This window comes from Meriones unguiculatus, chromosome 18 (genome assembly GCF_030254825.1).
Source record: "Meriones unguiculatus strain TT.TT164.6M chromosome 18, Bangor_MerUng_6.1, whole genome shotgun sequence".
Classification (NCBI taxonomy): domain Eukaryota; kingdom Metazoa; phylum Chordata; class Mammalia; order Rodentia; family Muridae; genus Meriones; species Meriones unguiculatus.
Window position 1 is genome coordinate 74428403 of NC_083365.1, and position 20782 is coordinate 74449184.

Here is a 20782-nt window from a genome sequence, read left to right on the forward strand (position 1 = left end):
AGACTACATGGCTCAGTGGGGAAAGCATGTCATTAAGGTATGAATATGAACATTGGATTTCCAAGTCTAATTATCTTTTGCTGCAATACATGGCGCTAGCTAGTTCAATCAGTGAGCTCTAGGTTTAAAGTGAGATATCCTGTCTCAATATGTAAGATGTGATTAAGGAAGACAGACAGTATTAACTTCTGGCATCCATCTACACAGATGCACCCACATATGTACACCCAACACACACACACACACACACACACACACACACACACACACACACACCCAGAAGAGAAGGTAAGATGAGAAGGAACAGGTAAGTGTTCTCGCTTTCTCTCCCTGCTCTAAACTTGCTCACTTGTGGGGTACCAGAACTACCTACTTGGACTCTTACTGCATCCTAGATTTAACCTGTATAGTCTTGCTAACACCTAACAGGAAGGATAACACAGTCCAGCAAGTTTTAAAGTTGTACCCTGGGGCTGGAGAGATGGCTCAGTGGTCAAGAGCACTGTCTGTTCTTCCAAAGATCCTGAGTTCAATTCCTAGCAACAACATGGTGGTTCACAACCATCTACAGTGTGAGCTAATGCCCTCTTCTGGCATGCTGAATACATGCAGACAGAACACTCATATACATAAAAATAAATAAAAGTGTGCTCTGGGGACCACCAAGGGTCTTTTAGGTTAATCCCTGAAGCCAAATTTCTCTCTCCTTTTTTTTTTTTTTTTTTTTTTTTTTAAGGTTTGTTTGTTTTTCCAGACAGGGTTTCTCTTGTGTATCCTTGGCTGTTCTGGAACTTGCTCTATAGACTGGGTTAGCCTTAAACTGAGATATACCTGCCTCTGCCTGGAACTAAAGGTGTGTTCCACCATGTGTGGCTAAAGCTCTTTTTTGTTACAATACTTTTCGTTCTTATTAATGAGTGTTCTAAGAACTTTGTAAAAGCTGTATGATTGGTAATTTCTCAATACCATATATCCAAGGACCACATGAGAACCTAGATGTACGTGCAGTCAGACATTTACAAACTTTGTCCATATCTAACAGGATGTCTCTTGTAACAGGAAAGCTTTATTTTGGAAAATATAAAGTATGTTTTGGTCATTTTTACTTTTTATCTAAAATACATTCAAGCGTACAATACAGTTATATTAACATTTTAGTAAATTAATACTTTAAATTTTGTTTTCAACTTTAATCCTATAAATACTGAAAGACACATCAATAAGACATCCCAGCTTACGGGGGTGATCTTTTATATTTAAAAAATAAAAATAAAAAGAACTGGTTTTTCCTTTTTGATGCTGGGATTCCTGCTTGCTAAATAAGCCTCTACCACTGAGCTACATCTCTAGCTGTATAACAAACCAGGACGCCAAAGTCTGAGATATGCTGGTGTCAGAGTAATTTAACTGAGCTGGGTATGGTGGTACATGCCTGTAATCCCAGCACTCAGGGAGGCAGAGGCAGGCGGATCTCTGTCAGTTCCAGGACAGCCAGGCCAAAACCCACCTCCACCACCACCACCAACTTAATTTCATTGAACCCAGGCCTCCCAAACGATAGGTAAACCCTCTATCATCTCCTGTTTGTTTAAATAAAAACAATAAAAACAGAACGCAAATCAATTTACAGCTACACTTGACACAAGTGGGGAATGGACATCCACTGTTACAAACAACCAAGACCAGGCCCACAACATGACATAAACTCACTGCCTTTACCTCTTCTCCTTCCACTTCAGGCCGAATGGCATCGTCCAGCTGCAAGGGCAGGCGAGGTTCAGCCAAACTGATCACATAAATCTGAAAATGAGAAATTGCCAAAAATACTATGAAATAAACAAAACCTGCTCTCTTCTGTTTAAAAGGCCATCTACATGAAATGATGTTTGCATACATCTTTAACAGAAACCACTCAGCAAAATAAAACAAAATGCCCATTTTTTAAAAAACTACTTATTTATTTTTATTTTATGTGCACTAGTGTTTTCCCTGTATGCGTTGTCTGAGTGAGGGTGTCAGGTCCCCTGGAACTAGAGGTACAGATAGTTCTGAGCTGCCATGTGGGTGCTGTGAATTGAACTGGAACAGTCAGTGAGTGCTCTTAACTGCTGAGTCATCTCTCCAGTCCCGATGACAGCCATTTTTAATCGACATTATGGAGATATACACAGCAGTGTAATAAACAAGGCCCAGCTGTGTTAACAAAAGCTTTGATTAGAAAAATCAACCCCAAAACTTCAATTAAATGGGCACAGTGGTACATGCCTGTGCCCAGCACTCAAGGAAGCAGAGGCAGGCAGATCTCTGTGAGTTTCAGGCCAGCCCCGTCTACAAACTGAGTCCAGGACAGCTAAGGTTACAAAGAGAAACCCTGTCTCAAAAAACCACAAAAGAACAAAAGTGGGGTCTGCCACAAGAACCAAAGCGTTAACACAGAAGTTGCTATTGCTGTTAGCAGTTTTCGGCCCCTGCTACCACGACGACCAACTTCAGTCCAGCCAGGCTACAGCCACCTCCCTTTCTTCATGCTGCTGTCTCCCTTAACTGTCCCCTCTCATCAAACACCACATCTTATTTCCTGCTGTTCTGTCAGGAGCTGCCACAGAGGAGGTTCTTTTGTTGTCAAAGTCCCTCAATACTCACACATGCTCATTTCAGATCTCTGTGATGAGAATCAGTCAGTTCAGGGCTAAGGTAGGCTTTCTTAGCATCTTTAAAATATATTAGCTTACTACTTGCACCTGAAATATGGTGAATCACAGAGGGGAATTACCTTTATTTAAGTAAGTCAGGAAAGAAGCCATATTCTCCCAGTTTGTAGTGGCATTCTGAGAAGTGCCAGAAGACTTTACTCTAGCCATACTCAAAAGTAGAATTATCTATCATCACTCCCTACACCCAAGTTTTAGGCTTCCTTTGGTTAACAGAATCTTGACCTTCATATCCAAAACTGGAGAACCCAAGAGCTATGACTTTCATCACCACTGGAAATTCACCCTCTCCTTCATTGGGTCTGAGTTCACATAGTACTTGGCACAAAATATATACAAGCGCTAACTGTTAGTTGAATACATAAGAGTAAGGGATAGTCAATTGCTTATGATACAATTCAATGCTTTGTAAGATACTATATTATTATTATTATGGCAAAACTTGTAAGTCCCTAAGACAAATATTTATTATTGGTACTTTTGATGTGAGATGTGTGTTCTGCCATTGAGACAGATCTTTTCCAGTAAGAATCATAAAAACAAGAAACAAAAACCCAAGTTTTTTTAGTTTTTAAGTTTTCTTTAGTAAGGTACTAAAAACATCAGTTGGAAGAGAGTGGTGGTGTACCCTTTGTCAATATAAATGGACTTCATCAGTAGACCCAACAAAGAACAAAATAATGTGTCAGGTAGGCTCAGCAAATACAGTTCCCTGACACTGAACTCCCACTAAATTTAACTTCATTCCCCAATCAGTGGCTACAGATCTCTGAATCTGCCAAACTGTTCTTTCTGATGCATGTTCCTGAGGACACCACCCCGCCCCTTCTGTGGAGGGTCTGTGCGCTTGTGCGCACTCCTTCTGGCTTCAGATCCCTAAAGTAGAGGGAGGGAAGGAACTACCCGGCTTTGAAAACTACTCAAACAAATGAACATTTATTTATATGACTGTGTTCACACATATGAATACTTAACGCTCATACCACAGGACAAAAGTGGAGGTCAAGGGACCATTAAAAAAAAAAAAAGATTTATTTATTATTTATACAGTGTTCTGCCTGCACACCAGAAGAGGGCATCATATCGCATGGTTATGAGCCACCATGTGGTTGCTGGGAATTGAACTCAGAGCCTTTGGAAGAACAGCCAGTGCTCTTAACCTCTGAGCCTTCTCTCCAGCTCCTCAAAGGACCATTTTTAAAAGTTGGTTCTTTCCTATTAAGTGGGTCCCACAGCACAAACTAACTGATTCAGTAATTAACATAAACCTCAGAATTTTTTTATCAATTTGTTGTTGTTGATTTGGTTTGTTTGTTTGTTTTTCCGAGACAGGGTCTTGCTATGTAGAACAGGCTGGCCTCAAACTCACAGAGAACTGGGGTTAAAGGTATGCACCCACTGTGCCCAGCTACAACTATTAAGAACACACAGAGCCATGCATGTGGATCTCTGTGAGGCCAGCCTGGTCTACAGAATGAGTTGCAGGGCAGCCAAAGCTACACAGAGAAACTCTGTCTTGAGAAAAAAAGAACATACAGATTTGACTTATTATTCAAATCTACCCATAATGTTATCTGTTTCCCTCTTATTCTTTTGTTGTGGTGCTGGGGGGTCAAACCCAGGGTGCCATGCACACTAAACTGTGCCTCCAGTTGACACTGTATTATAAAGTGAGTTACCTTCTGGACATGCAATTCAACATCTTGCTGTGTACAGCTTCCAATTTTCTGATTTACTTTTCTCACAATGCCTTCTACGTCAATAATACTTTCTTTGTTGATGCTGTCAAAGGAAAAAAAAACAACTTCAACTTCAATAATCTCATCAGAGGTGTCAGAATTCATTTGGTATTTAAGTAGCAGAATAGGTCAAACCATACTTTATTGCAGGAGACACTTTTGATAAAGGCAGCCTCTTCAATCTATTTAAAACAAGCTATTACACAGTATACCTTGTGAGAGTTCTTTAAAAAGATGACTTTTTGTTAAAGATGCCACAGTTTTGTAACCATTTATAAAAGACTTGGGGCATAAAAAGCAATAGGACCAAGCGAATTGTGAAACATAGTAAAGTCTCTGAATTATTAACGAACCCCTCCCTTCTTCTACTTGAGATTCACTAAGATCAGCATTTCCTATAAGAAACACTGGCCTCAATAAATGCAATTACTGTTATGTAATGGAATTAAATGATAGAAGAAGGCCAACCAAGTTTTCCAAGTGCTAAGAATATTAGAGTACTGCTTTGCAATGACACCTTCATGGCCTTGTCCTAATGCTCACCGGGATTATGACTGACAGCCTGGCTGAGCACTCAAACTTTAGGAATGCTTGTGTGACACGTAATGGAAGTATAAATATCTGCATCTCTGGGCTGTCCTTTAACAAACCTAAGTTGTGAACATCGGGCACCGAAGCTCCGAAGCAGAACTTTATTACGTTTTCTATTACATACCCAATCATTTTCCAATTATTTCATATATAACCAAGAAAAGGTATAATCTGAAATCATGATTCCCATATAAACTAGGATTTTTTTAAAACATATTCTTCTATGATGGAATGTGACAATGTGTATGTTGAAAAATGCAAGATTCAGTAGTCATTGAAGTTTCCTTCATTTTGATACAGATTGCATCTTCAGCAGCTGTGGTGTTACTAGACACCCTATAAACCACGTACCGCTACCTTTACACCAGAGTACCAGTGAGCTACAAGGTAATCTGCATACTGCCTAGGAGTCTGTCAACAACTACCTTTTAAAACAGTTAGTAAGCCAGACAGTGGTCCTGAGGCAAGCCTTTAATCTTAGCACTTAGGAGGCAGAGGCAGGAGGATCTGAGTTCGAGGCCAACTGGGTCTAGAGTGAGTTCCAGGAAAGCCAGGCAGGGCTACATAGAAAAACCCTCTCTTGAAAAATCAAAAAAGAATTAACAGTACATGTGGTACTGTTAAGTATCCTATACCACAGACATCACTGAATACCTAGCTAAAGAAAAATCAAAATGTGTAACTAAAAAGTAGGTGGTGAGCCATGTGTGGTGGCACACGCCTGTAATTCCAGCACTCAGGAAGGCAGAGGCAGATGGATCTCTGTGAGTTCAAGGCCAGCCTGGTCTACAAAGCAAGTCTAAGACAGCCAGGGCTACACAGAGGAACCCTGACTCTAAAACCCAAAAAGCAGGTTGTTCCCTCTAAACCTGTGATCAGGGGCTTCTTTTGACTATTACAAGCATTTCCTGACACTGACAGTGTCGTGTCACTCCATCTTCGAACTGCTGCCCCATACGGGAGCCAACCTAATGCCTGAAGGGATGATTCGGGACTTGTTAGTTTTTCCTTCCTGATCAGAACAGTGCACTGGACACCAAGCCCACTCCAACCATCGTGCCGATCAGTCTTCCTGTCTTCCCTAAGCCTGTGGTTCCTCGGGTTTGCTCCCCCTGGCTCCCATGTAGAGGTCTTTAATAATCCTTGGAACCTTCTGTTAGCAGAGCCTTCTTCAAAGCTAGGTAAGTTACACACTGTCCCTTTTGTTGGAGACAGGGTTTCATTACATAGACCTGGATGGCTTAGAACTTACCAAGTAGCCCTGATTGGCCTTGAACTCAGAGATCTCCCTGCTTCTGCCTCCCGGGAGTTGGAATTAAAGGTGTGTGACACCATGACAAGTAATACTGCTTAAAAAAAAAAACAAAAACAAAAACAAAACAAAACAAAAAAAACACATTGACTTACATTGTGTGCCTGTGTGTGTGTGACACATGTAAACCTGTAGGAAGCTCTGGCTAAGTCCTAAGTAATGCGTGTTTGCTGACATCAGCACAGTCGTGTCCGGGACCCTAACGCCTCAGGCTCATGGAAAAACTGGCCAAGTGTTCCTCTGGGCCATGAGCAGATGCTGGCAATGTGTAAAGAAAATGTTCACCACAGCTTACCCCCCACTAGGTGTTTCCTGCCTAAAGACTGCTCCCCTACAGAGACTCCTCCTAAGAGTAGCTAAACCTCTTCTTGATCCAGCTGTATACTATAAACCCTGCCTTGATTGAACTGTACGAAATACCTGCCTTGCTGTTTACCTCGATAAAATAAACATGCTGAATTACCGGCACACTGAATTTTCTCCCTCAGAGTCCAGGCCACCCAATCCAAGCTTTTCTCCGTCCCTGTCTTTGTTTTTCTTCATTTCCTCACCTCCCCAGTCAGGCCAAATACCTGGAACCATATAAGGATTCAGCACATACCATAGCATGAGTGTAGAAGTCAGATGACAACTTGGGGAAGTCAGTTCTTTCACCTAACCATGTGGGTACAAAGGATCAAACTCTCACTGTCAGGCTTGGCAACAACTACCTTTCCTTGCCAGACCACCTTGCTGGCCTAATCTCCACTTTTTATATTTCCTTTTTAAGATTCATCTGTGTATATGAGTGTTTTGCCTGTATGCATGTATGTGTACCGTGTGCATGGTGCCTGAAGAGGCCAGAAGAGGCAGAGTTGCGGATGGTTGGAAACTGCCGTGCATGCAGTGGGAACTGAACCCAGGGCTTCTGTAGAGCACGAGCTCTTATCCCATGTGTCTATAATCAACCTTCTCCTCCACCATACCCAGGAGCAGTCATGTTTAGCTTTCCTATTTTTTAAAGATTTATGTATTATTTACACATAATAATAATAATAATAATAATAATAATAATAATAATAATAATATTCTGCCTGCATGTATGCCTGCAGGCCAGTAGAGGGCACCATATCTCATAGATGGTTATGAGCCACCATGTGGTTGCTGGGAACTGAACTCAGGACGACTTGTGGAAGCACAGACAGGTCTTAATCTCTGAGCCATCTCTCCAGTCTGACCTAATTTTTCATTCACAGATGTTCTTTAAATTTTGGATAATCAGTTTCTAATATCTTTATACATCAAAATTTATGCCTTTACTTACCCATCTGCAGAACTGAATAAATTTCACAAGGAAAACCCCACCAAAAACAAAACAAAACAAGAAAACTCATTTATAACAAAGGACTAACTCTAAAACTTGCTAGTAGAACCTATAAAAAGCTGGTAATTTTCTGTGTATCTGTGTGTATGCATACACACAGCCAACACAGTGACAGGATTACCGCCAATATAATTTTTATTTTTTGGAGGAGTGTGGTGTGGTGTTTTGAGATAGCTTCATAAAAGCCCAGACTGGCTTTTAATTCACTATGTAGCCTAGGCTTCCCTTAAACTCCTTATCCTTCTGCCTCCATCTGAGATTACTCTTGTATACCACTATGCCCAACCCTAGTCTAACCATTTGATTTTTCACTGACTTACACATAAAGATAGTCGGTGTACATGACAGTCTGCTACCAGAAACAGATTGGACTAGAAAGCTTTCAATTCCACATTTGAAAATAAACATACCTCTCTGCCTACATTTTGAAAAAGGATTTTATCTATCAGATAACTAGAAAGCTTTCATTTTACAGACACTGTGTAATGAAGAGTAATCCCTGGTGGAAAGTAAAGAACTCTCAGGAGTGGCTTTAGGGCAGGAGAAATGGATGAAGTGAATTAAACACACCTTTTCAAGAGCTAAGTCGGCTGTTTTTATTATTAAGGCTGAAACACACTGTCATTGCATTGTATTCTATGCCTCTCTCATTTTCAACCACTCGACTCTCCATATAGTTAGTCACTCAGTAAATAGGATAAATTAGTACAATCTTCACATCTTAAGGAATAAGCCAAACAGATTTCATGCCATTCACTAGGGACAGCCAACCACCAACTTAAAACTTTAGTTATAACAGTTTCCATAGGATAAAGCTGCAAAAAGGATCATTATTTAGTTTATAAAAGCCTTCTATAATGACTTGTTTTGTTCTGAAAGCATTGTTAATTAATCTGTGTTGGCTTTGAGCTCATGGTCCTCAGTTTCCTGAGTGGGAGGATAACAGGCGTGTGCTGCCAATGCTAGGCCACTTACTCATTTTCTGTGGGTCAATTTACTAAAACATAATTCCCTGTCCTAGTGAGGTTTCTACTGCTGTGAAAAACACAATGACAAAAACAAAATAAAACAAATTTGGTGAGAAAAGGTTTATTTCATCTTTTAGTTGTAGTCTCACCAAGAAAGGACCTTTCCTCATGGAGGAGTGCTGCTTACTGGCTTGCTCAGCCTGCTTGCTTTATACAACCCATGACCACCTGCTCAGAGGCAACACAGTCCACAATGGGCTGGGCACATCCACATCAATCATCAGCAGTAATCAAATGAAAGCCCCAAAGGCCATTCTGGTAAGGGCATTTTCTCAATTGAGGCTCCCTCTTCCCAAATGATCCCGCAGGTCTCTATGACCACCATGACCAGTAGAGTAATGTTCTGTTGGAGGGAACAAGGTAGTTTAGCTCAGCAGCTGATGTTGGTTCAAACTCCAAACTTCAGGAATCTGACACAGAGTAATTTATTTTAGACATTTAAGGACAACAATTTGGTGAAAGTTTTCCTGGTGATAATTAACTCAATCTTGTATGCACAATAAAGCTTAAGTCGTGATGATATGGGAACTCTTTGTAAAGCACATGTGACACCTTCCATAAAGACGGGTTCTATAGACTGACAAGCTCAAGATAAGGGTCTGGGGAGGATCTGGTGTGGTCTCAGTCACCCAGATGGCACAAAGGTGATGAGGCTATTAACCACGTGCAGTGTGCACTCCCAGCCCCCTCGGTGGGAAACAGGTTACACATCCCTCCAGCTGAAGGGACAGCTGTGTCTTTAACATTCCCGGTTCCCCTAGTGCTCATCTGTGAGCACAAGGGCCTCAGTGCCCGCCCCCAGATCCCAGCTTGTTTTCAGAAAATAACCAGGACAACTGACCCCTTGTCAACCTGACACATACACATATCACCATTAAGCCATAGCCTTTCTTTGTTCCTAAATCTTAGATTAACATTAATATCACATACACATAAATTAAAAGAAAAAATCCAGTTAATTAAGCATAGTAAACTGAAATTGGTTACAATACAACTGCCAGTGAGCCAGAACATGAGGGTGGCAACATCAGCCCCTTCTCATGACTGGGATCTTCAGAGACATCAAATGCCATAGGTGACATGACCTTCTGCGACACAACACTGTAAGAGGCCCTGTGTTTACCCAAAACCTACACAGTAGAAAGATTCAAATACTTTCTCATCTTTTCAGATTAAAAAAAAAAAAGAAGAAGCAGCAGCAGCAGCAGGAAAATACAAATTGATTGAAGGGAAGTAGACAGGGAAGGAAAGAAGGAAAGAAAGGAGATAAAAGCAGGAAGGAGGAAAGAAAAAAATAAGAATGAAGGAAGAATAGGCACAAAGGTGGATTAATGAATTTCCTTTCCCCAATGAGTCACTGTGCCCTGGATGTCACTGGGCTAAAGAACAAACCTCGGACATTCCATGAAAAGGCTCTCATTGGAGTAGACAATGAAATTTTCATTTCTGCAAAGGAGTTAGATAAAAAGTACTAAACAGTACACACCTCTAGTCAAGGAGATGACGAGAACACATGCATACGTAGAAGAAAGACATCTAATCTTTCATACTGCTAGGCCGTAGGGCCAAGAGCTGACTCTTCTACCGTTCTTCCTTCCATTCATACATTTTTTCTGTATTATCTTTCTGGAGTATAAAGAATCACCTAAGATGGCTGTTAGCAAGTATCTGTAATCCCAGCACTCAGGAGGCTAAAGTAGGAGGACTGAGGTGAGTGAAAAGACACCCTGAATTACAGTCTGGGTAACATGAAACCCTATAACCTATCTAAAAACATCAAACCAAACAAAACCTCCAGCTTAGACGTCACCCATCTGTGAACGACAGAAGTGGCATAGACTGTTCTTAGGATTTTAACCTATTTACTAGCTGTGCAGAGGCTAGAATCTGTGGCTTCATCACCAAGCAGGGGACGTGCTGTACTTAACACTGAGCCACATTCCTAGCCCTTAAACAGAGGATACAGGTTCAGTTCCCAGCACCCACCACATTCTCTGGCCTTCACGGGCACCAGGCACACACACTGTGCACTGAAGAACACGCAAGCGATACACTCATACACATAAAATATAAAAATCTTAAAAACTTATTTAATTATAAAACAATACTTATTATCCAGATTCAAATGCTAATCCAACTTCATCCTTCTATGGTCACTGTTTTCTATTTGGTGCATAACTCTTCCACATTTTTTTCTCATCTGCAGAGAACATGGAATGCTTTATAAATTTTATGTCACCATTCCATGGTATTTTGTTGAATTCATCTGTATTTTTTTAAATGCTGAAGAAGCTGAACACAGTTTTATTTTGTAGCTCATAAAAGTCATCTTACTTTGCAAATCTCTAAAACATTGCCCCCATTATCCCTCAGCCATTTCCTTTTATTCTAGTTATGTGTGATGTGCTTTAGACATGCATACACCACACCATTTAAACTTCCCAAGTGCTGAAGAGGTGGGTAGGCATTATCATTTTGACTCCTAAGACCTTATGGGCTGCAATATTTCTCTAAAGCTTGTGACACTCAAGTAATGGGCCAGCTGCTAAGAGTTTTACAATGTCCAAGAATGGTATTATTCCTTCTTCAATAGCACTGATATAGTTTGGTGCTTTAATGTTGGCAACTTTACAAGAGATCAGCAGTCTTTTCTGGGACTTTCTGACATCAGAATTTAGCCTTAACTTTGTGTGTGCAAGTGCTTACCACGGTGCTCACGAGGTCAGAAGACAGTCTTTGCCTCTAGTTTGTCTGAGACAGGGTCTCTGTAATTTTTTGCTTTGTATGTCAGGCTAGTAAGCCAGAGCTTCCGGGATTCCCCCGTCTTCACCCTCCTGTCTCCCTGTAGGAATGCTGGGATTACCGACCCGTTTTTACACAGGTGATCCAAATTCAGGTCCTTAAGCTTGTATGGTATGGCAAGTGCTTTACCCACTGAGAAATATTACCAGCACTAGATTTATTTTAAAATTATTTATGTATTTACTGCTATGTACACGGTGCTTTTCCTGTGTACCATGCCTGTGCCTAGCGCTCACAGAGGCCAGAAGAGGATGTCAGATCCCTACAACTAGAATCACAAACGGTTATGAACTGCCATGTAGCTTGGAATCAAAAAGAATAACCAGTTTTCTTACCTGCTGAGCTATCACTCAGGCCTCTAGACTTAATTTTTAAAGCAACATCTTTATCCAAAATTTCAAGGTTGAATAGACAGGGCTACATTCTTCCCTAACAGATAACCAACTTGTTCCAATTAAGAATCAAAGCACGTAGGTACAGTGTTGGAGCAGCAATGAATAACGAAGAAAAGGCTTAGCTTAAGCCACCAACTTACCCAAGTTGATACTTGGCTTCTTTTGGGCCTCCACTCTAGATAAGCATCTACTCTGACCAGAGAACTTCTAACACATCTCTGCAGTGTTTAATCTCTTTCTAAACTCAGCCAAGTGTCTAGATCAGAGCAGGTGCTACATACGTTTTCTAAGTCAGCGAGACTTCTGAGTACTATTTTTTTCTATTTCACAGCTCAAATAGTTAATGTAATAAACTATTACATTGGGTTGGTGGGTATGAACTTCGTACCTATCAACCAGTCAATCTATTTTAGGTGAAATATCTCAAAGAAAATAAAACTAGTATGTAACTAGGTGAATCATCAGAAAATAAGGAATATACTTATGACTCACCAGCTATCAATAAATCATTTAACCACGATGACTAATACAAGGAAAAATGAAGTCAAATACAGATATTTATGTAGAGAACAAGATGTTTTCAGAATCAAAACAGCCCAATGTTTAAGAAGCATGCCGAACAAGCACAAAGAGTGATTTTCAACTTTGTAAACTACCAAAGCATAGGCAGGGCGAGCTCTGACTTTGAAGTCAGACTAATCTACATAGCAAGCTCCAGGTTGGCCTGGGCTCCAGAGTGAGAGGGACCGTCTCAAACACAATAAACTCTGACACTATACTATCCATTTAGTTATAGTTCTTTAAACTTGCTACTATAAATTCAGCCCTAAACTCAAAAACTTGCATTTCTATTAACTGCTGTCCTCTAGGCTTCCAGGGCATCTCACCAAAAATAAATAAATAAATCTGACTTTATAAGACTTAATTATAAGCCAATACAAAGTGTTCTGTAACTTTTAAATGACACTGAATTAAAAAGAATATTTGAAAAGAAAAAAGAAGTCTGCCTTCTTGCTCAACTCTCTGAAAAACCAGGTAAGTGAGGTTAAAGAGCAGCCTTGCACAGGAAGACATGTTCTGCTTTCAGAGAAATTTCATCTACAGAAAGACCATCAACCATCTCAGACACAATTAAGATTCTGGCCTTCAAATCCCTGTGGAGTCAGATGTGTCAACTCCCCTGTGTAACTCATTCAGTTGCCTCATTTTTCTATTCATTCAGTCACAAGAAAATGGATCTTTCCAACAGTTTGATTAAAATGATCTGCTATGGCACTGAATCTAATTAGTGAGCCAACTTTTGGGTGAGAATATTGATAAACTGGATGATCCCAGGCCACAGGTTTTCCTCCACATTAAACATCAATGTTTCTTTAAAAAAAAAAAAAAAATTCAAAAGCTCAAAATTAGCAATACAGTTTAGTCAATAAGGCAAAAGACAAGGAGCTCAGATTTAATATCTAAAGTAAATGCTAAGATCATTATCTACTTAAGATATTAAAAGTGACCTTGAATTCTGCCTTTTAAGTGATTAGGAAAGCCCAGCTGGAACTATCTGATTTGGTATTTTTAATAGCGGAGTCCTAGCTTTCCTCCACCTGGTAGAGGCCAATGGGAATAGGGTTAAACGTAGGGCTGTATGGAATTAACATATAAATGCCTTCTTTCTCCCACTTTGTTGTATAAGAGAGCATGTTTTATTACTCAGTGTCTTTGGGTTGCAGTTCTTCAAAATGGAAACACCTAGAAAGCCAACGGTGTTCAGGTGCTCTTCCTGTAGGAAAATCATCCGCAGGCATTTCACGTGTAAAAAATGAAAATTGAGCGAGGATTAAAAGCAGCCTTCTCCTTATAAACATACTTCTGCGGGTGTTATTTTCTAAACCAGATTCTGGCAGAACTGTTAGCTGGCCCACTCCCTAAGCAGCTGGCTTCCCCCAAACAATGTGCTACATACAAAATATTTTTTTCAGTCACTTCATGCTTCATTGGTCCTCAAATTTTTAACGTCAGCTAAAAACATAAGTAAGCTTTTCATTTTAAGCACAACACCCAGAACTGGTTTAGAAGTTGGCTATGTGCTGTTTTGATCTTAATAGGAGGCCACTGCATATTCTGCAGAACTCATTGTTTTCCAAGTTTTTCTTGTGTAATTATACTTGTAAATTAAAGGATTCAAAAAAAGGCTCTCAAGAATTCTACTAACTAATGAAAATATCTAAAGTCTGTAAGTTGTAAATCTTGACTCCCAAGACTGCCCAGCCCAGCTGAGGGACAGATCATGCCATGATGCTACCCACTGCCCTCAGTGTGAGATAAGCACAAGTCTGTAGAACAAGGAGGAGAAAGCAGCGGAGTTAGGGGAGTTCTGGGTGAGAAACAGGGTGATGGGTAGCATCGAGGTTATTTCTACTGAGTTCCCCAAACTCTGAAGCTATCTTCCACTCCTGTTATTTTCCTCATTCCACACAGGAGTAGTTAGCAGACAGATCAGACCTTTTTCAGGAAGACAATTTTAATGTACACTTGTTTCAGAACAATGACAAGATAATTCATTATTTGTCTATGCTAGACATCACCAAGAAGAAACACAAGGCAGATGATCCCAGTGGTACTATGGGTGACCTCAAACGTGAACGAGCATTTGAATCACAAACTGCTAACACCCCGTGACCTTGGTTATTAGCCAGGCCTACTTGTACTTGATGTCCATCTCCCCTCCAGTTCCAGGCCACTTCCATAACTACTGCACAACAGCATAAGCTACATCTCTTTCATGAGAAAATCTGGTATTTTTTTCAAGGTAAAGTGTCATATTTACTACCTGTGTATTTGTTAACTCTACCCATCATTTGTAAAATTGTTCAACCTACCTTTAAAAAGTCAAATTCTTACCCTCAAAATCTGCCACTGACTAGTTTCTCAGCATTATAGCATTAACCTCAGTTACCTATAAGCTATGATTTATCACACAGCTTCATGTGCATTTTTAGGGATGTTATGTCACACAACAGAACTGACAATGTCTTAAGTACTACTTTAGAAAAAAATCTAATTTAAGGCTGGAGCACTGGCTCAGCGGTTAAGAGCACTGATTGCTTGTCCAGAGGACCTGGGTTCAATTCCCAGCACCCACATGGCAGCTCACAACTGTCTGTAACTCCAGGATCTGACAACCTCAAACACACATACTTAGGAGCAAAACACCAATGCACATAAAAAAATTTTAGAAGTTTTAAAAAATATAATTTAAAAGAATGGTCATATCTGAAGGTTCCAGAAACATTTTCACTAGGGGGAAGACAGCCATTGTGGAGGTTCTAGCTTCCATAGCTATGCAATAAAGACTTGCACGGCAGTACAGCTAACAAGACCAGTCATCCAGCAGACGCTTACAGAGGCTTAGCAGAAGGCAGGCCATTACTTCGAACTCTAAGCCCACAGTCGCAGCATTTTCCCCAGCAGCTGCATTACCACACAGCTGCTTCTCGGGTGATTTCACACCCCATTCCTTGCAATGGGAGCTAGGGAAATTATAAAATACACTGCTGAAGGCCATACTGGTAAGAAAGAAAAGCCAAAGCCTTCTCAAAAGTATGTGTGATTATTAGATCTATCTGGCAACATCAAGGTTTCATGTTTTATAACTATTAAATTCTTTATTGCTGGAATTATTCAGAAAAAGTAACTGTGGTTGCAAACAAGAAACTCCGTTACAACTCCTTTTCTCCGGTGTTTTCACAGCACGCCTTTAAATAATGGGCTGACTGCTTCGGAAGCACTTAACGCTTTATAAAACAGACAGGCTCATTAGTGTTAGGCCGGCTTAGGGGAGGTCTGCTGTGGGCTTCAGCATTTCAGCCCGTCATGGCGGGGGGCTGCCCAGGGGCTTGTCTCCCCAGTCAATCTCTTCCACAGATCCCTCACAGACACATCAGAAATATGCTTCACTTAACTCCTCTTCCAAGACTATGTATGCATCTCATTTATTGCATAATTTTATACATATAGATATTTACATTTTATTTTTTTTGTTTTTTTGGGAGACAGGGTCTCACTGTGTAGCCCTACAACTCACTGTGTAGTCCAGGTTGACCTTGAACTCAAGACATCCACAGTTCTGGGATTAAAGGTGTGCCACTCACTATAGCTTAACACAATGAGTTTTAAAGTTTCTCCTCTAATTTGACTCTGAATAACTTAGAGACAGTGTAACAAGTAGACCTATACTGCATAGAGCTTTGAACTAACATCAAGAAGAGGCAAGACAATACAGAGGCTACAGGGTGAGCCCTACCCTAGAATCAGAACCTTCATGGAAAACAAAACAAAACAAAAAACAAAAACCTCAATTATTTCAATGCTGTGTTTCCAGTTAAAGAGAAAGAGAGGGAGAGCCCAAACCCAGTGCTACAACTCATCTGTAGTTTGCACCGCGTCTTAAGAAAACTGTCTTGTTAAGCAACCCAAAACAACCACCAATTATCACCAAGGGTCTTCGTCATTTTTCACAAGGTAAGAGAAGCCATCAGTACACCTACTATTAATTATACTGGCTTAATTCTTTAGCATATCAGGGCTAAAAGTTATATAATTATAATCTAAGCACCATGGGCTAAGGCTATTGTTTAAAACTGGCTACATCACTTGTGTATATAACTAAAGACTTAATAATCTGTAATAGCTTACCTTTTCCTGTACATTGCTAATTGTAGAAAGTCTAATTTTTAACACACTAAAAGATAGATACATGCTTAAAAAAAAAATTCAACTGCCGAGTGGTAGTGGTGGCGGTGCATGTCTTTAATCCCAGCATTCTGGAGGCAGAGGCAAGAGGATCTTTGTGAGTTCCAGGCTACCCGGGTCTATAGAGTGAGTTCCAGGACAGCCAGGGGTTACACGGAGAAACCCTGTCACAAACAAACAAACAAACAAACAAACACACAAACAAAATCAACTCACAGCCTAACTGATAAGTACAAATACCATCTAGATCTTGATTGAGTTCTACTTTATAAACTATGAATATAGATTTATCTACATTCTTCTGCTTCAAAGAAAATTCATTTCTTGTGTTTGTGAGTAGATGAATGCCCATGGGGTCAGAGGACAACCATGGGTATGATTCTTCAAAAATCATCTAACATGGTTTCGAGAAAGGGTCTCTCATGCTCATGGACTTGCCTAGTACAATAGTTTGGTTGATCAATAAGCGTCAGGAATCCTGTCTCTGCCTTCCCAGTGTTGGTATAACAAGAAAACACCACCATGCCTGGCTTTTCTCAGTGGGTTCTAGGGACTGAACTCAGGTATTCTTCATGGACTTAATCAACTGGCCAGCCCAACTAACCAGGGCCCAGAAGGGCTTGTGAAGACTGAAGTACCAACCAAGAACTATGCATAGACTGGACCTAGGGCCCTTACACAGTAGCTGATGGGCAGCTCGGGCTTCATGTAGGTTCCCTAGTAAGGAGCTGGGGAGGGCGGCTGTCTCCAACATGGGCTTTACTGCCTGCTTTTAAAATGATCACATCGCCCCAGCGGGGCCGTCTCACCAGGCCACAAGGAAAGAGGATGCACTCAGTCCTGATATGACTTGATGTGGTAGGGGGGGCTGGTGTGTGTGTGTGGGAGAACGACTCCCCTTTTCTAAGGAATAAGGGAGGGGGAAGAGGTAGAAGAGAAAGGGTAGGACCAGGAGGAGAGGAGGAAGGGAGCTACAATTGGGATGTAAAGTAAATAAATAAATTTTAAAAAGAATTAAAAAAAAAAAGCAACAGGAAAAAAATAAAATAAAAAAGGAAAGAAAAATTATTCTTGACTATGGTTTCTGCAACGAAGCCTGGCCTTTCTTTAATTTACAAATAGGGAACATTGGTTAACTCCATTCTGTTCAGGAAACTAGTTGTAAGTACTTCTACCAGCTAAGTTTTGGCTGACAGATCAGTTACTGTTACTTGTTTAATTCCCGAAAGATCCAAACAATGTCAATTCTTTTTTGTTAGATGTCACATATACTGACTGCCCACCATTAGTAGGCGGCCCTCAATGAGTATTAAGAATTAATCAATTTTCTTTCTTCTTTTTTTTTCCCAAGACAAGGTTTCTTTGTGTAGTCCTCGCTGATTTGCAGACCAGGCTGGCCTCAAACCTGGAGGGCCACTCGCCTCTGCCTCCCGAGTGCTGGGATTAAAGGCGCGTACCCCAGCTGCCCGCCACCACTACCCTGGCTAGGGCTGACTTTTCAAAAGACTTTTCAACTGTAATATTTTCTTTAGAAATCTAACATTGAAGTTATAACAATCTAATAGAAGTATATGCTATGTAAAACCATCAGTATCGTTGATTAGTTTCCCAGAACTAAATAATATATAAAAGACAAAAAAATCCATAATCTTTTTTGTCTAAGGTTGACCTTTAACCTAGTTTACCTAGTATTTTAAGCATATTAAATATAATTTAGCATGTACATCTGTGGTTTCCACGGCCTCCTTTTTACTGTACAGAAAGTTTTCTATGGAGATACAGCTTATTACTAGGGACCAGTCATTTATTTAGGTGTGGATATAAACTGACCCCCGGCTGTGGGTGAAAAAAGTATTTCACAAGCACAAATAAGCCTATGAAAACAAACTTCATGAGCAGAAAGATGACTACAGCGGGTCTCTGACAGCAGGTCTAAGACCAAGGAAGAGGTAGGGCTACCACACTAATAGAACTAAAACTACTAAATTTACCAGCGAGTTAGGATATCCATGGTGCTGAAAATGTTAAAACACAGGACAAAACTGATCTAAGTAAATCTCTAAAGCAAACTCAGCTGCTTAGCTCTTCACTGCCTTGGGGCCAGGGCAAGTCAGACACTACACTAGACCACTTGTTAGATTCTTCCAATTCTAGAATTCAAGATTCCATATACACTAACTTGTCTTTGAAGACAAACATCTAGGGATTGGAGAGATGGCTCAGTGGTAAAGAGTACTTGCTATTTTTGCAGAGGACCCAGGTTCAGTTCCCAGAACCCACACATGGCTGCTCATAACCATCTGAACTCCAGTTTCAGAGTCTGATGGCCTCTTCTAGCCTCTTGGCACCAAGCACACATGTGTGGTACATACATACACATAAGCAACACATAAACACATATAACTATAAAAATAAATTTAAAAACTTTAAAAAGCCTACATCTAAAGAACAAAAACTTAAAAACAATAAATAAAAAGATAGGGGGCCGGGCATGGTGGTGCAGGCCTTTAATCCCAGCACTTGGGAGGCAACGACAGGCGAGCCTCTGTGAGTTCCAGGCCAGCCTGGTCTACAAAGGGAGTCCAGGTCAGCCAAGGCTACACAAAGAAACACTGTCTGGGGGAAAACAAATTATTTACTTTAGATTTAACTTATTTTAAAAACACCAACATTATGAAATTTATTACTTAAAATGTAAAGCCCAAGCTAGGAAGTGGCAGTGGTGGCACGTGACTGTAATCCCAACGCTGGGGGGTAGGGAATGGCAGAGGCAGGTGGATATCTGTGAGTTCAAGGCCAGCCTGGTCGACATCTCAAGATCAGGACAGCCAGGGCTATACAGAGAATCCCTGTCTACAACAACAAGTAAAGACCTTTCCATGCATTTGCCATGACTCCTTTAATCAGTATCATGGGATTACTAAAAGAAGAACATGCTAACAAAACAGTCACATCATGAACCACACACAAAACTCTCCTCCCCTTAGAGTCAGAGCACCCCCCCCTTCCTATCTCGATGCCCTGCTTCTTGGAAGCCAAACAACACAAAGTGCTTCTACAGAGCTCCGAGCCAGGCAGCAATTCTATTGCAGCTAGGGAAAAAGCAAGGTTTATCTCTTTTCCCCCTAGACTCTTTGGTGTCAAAATTAAAAGTTATTAATAGAAGCATGACTTCCTTCATAAGAAAATCAGCTGCAAAAACAGTGACTTATTTTACGTACTTTTATTAGTTAGAAAACTTGTTGCTCATTATGCAAATCTCAAAGTAGGTGGGGGGAGGGAGGAAACAAAGCTCAACAAACACAGCAAAATCAAGTTGCTGTGCCCTGCTGAGGATGCCAGGCTTTTTGTTGCTCTACTTGAAAGTAATGTGACTTGTCTGTGAAGAGTGCAGCTTCAGCAGTTCCAAATGAATCACAAGCCTGTGCTCCATATTTTCTCCTTTGTGAGTTTAATGTATTCAAGCAACACTGAACTGACAATTTAAATAACTACATTTTTAAACAAACGAAGCATTGATGTTAATGTATGAAAATGGTCCAAACTCCTGGGAGTCTTGGTTCCCACCATTGTTTATTCTGACAACAGGATATAATTGCTTACTTACTTGGCAGCAAATTTAACCATCTGCTTGCTCGCGTGGTCTCCCACTGCCACAAGAGCCTGGACATTAAACTGCTGCTGCCTCAGGACTAAGAAGCACTGCTTCCCTGCAGAAGGCAGAAAGACCATGGTATATCAGGACATATGACTTCAGGGTTACAAATGAAGATGCTTCTCTACTTTAAGATTAGATAAAAATTCATAGACCTATCAGGTATATTTATGTTTTCATCTATCAGCTTCCAAAGCCAAAATACCCACACTCAACTGACAAGTTTTAACACCACTTTCTATGAGTAACACAAAATGCATTTGACAGGTTTCTTTTGAGAACATAAGTAAATCAAGGATTTACAGACAGAGACACATAAATCTAAAATTATTCTGTAACATTTAACAAATTACAAGTTATTTCAGATGACTTTCACCATTAAACCAATCGGTTCTATATTCTACAGGCAAAGACACTGAACTAACTACCATGGAAACGTC

At 40.4% G+C, this 20782-nt stretch overlaps 1 protein-coding gene across 1 annotated transcript in view; it reads right to left on the minus strand.

The window, feature by feature from the left end:
* The window catches only part of Dars1 (aspartyl-tRNA synthetase 1), a 52998-nt gene that overhangs the window by 19518 nt on the left and 12698 nt on the right, over positions 1–20782 (minus strand). The window contains exons 4-6 of the mRNA XM_021648615.2: positions 20295–20397; positions 4391–4493; positions 1720–1800 (exon numbers count right to left, since the gene is read on the minus strand). Coding sequence (XP_021504290.1) covers positions 1720–1800; positions 4391–4493; positions 20295–20397 — 287 coding nt within the window. The remainder of the gene's footprint in view (positions 1–1719; positions 1801–4390; positions 4494–20294; positions 20398–20782) is intronic.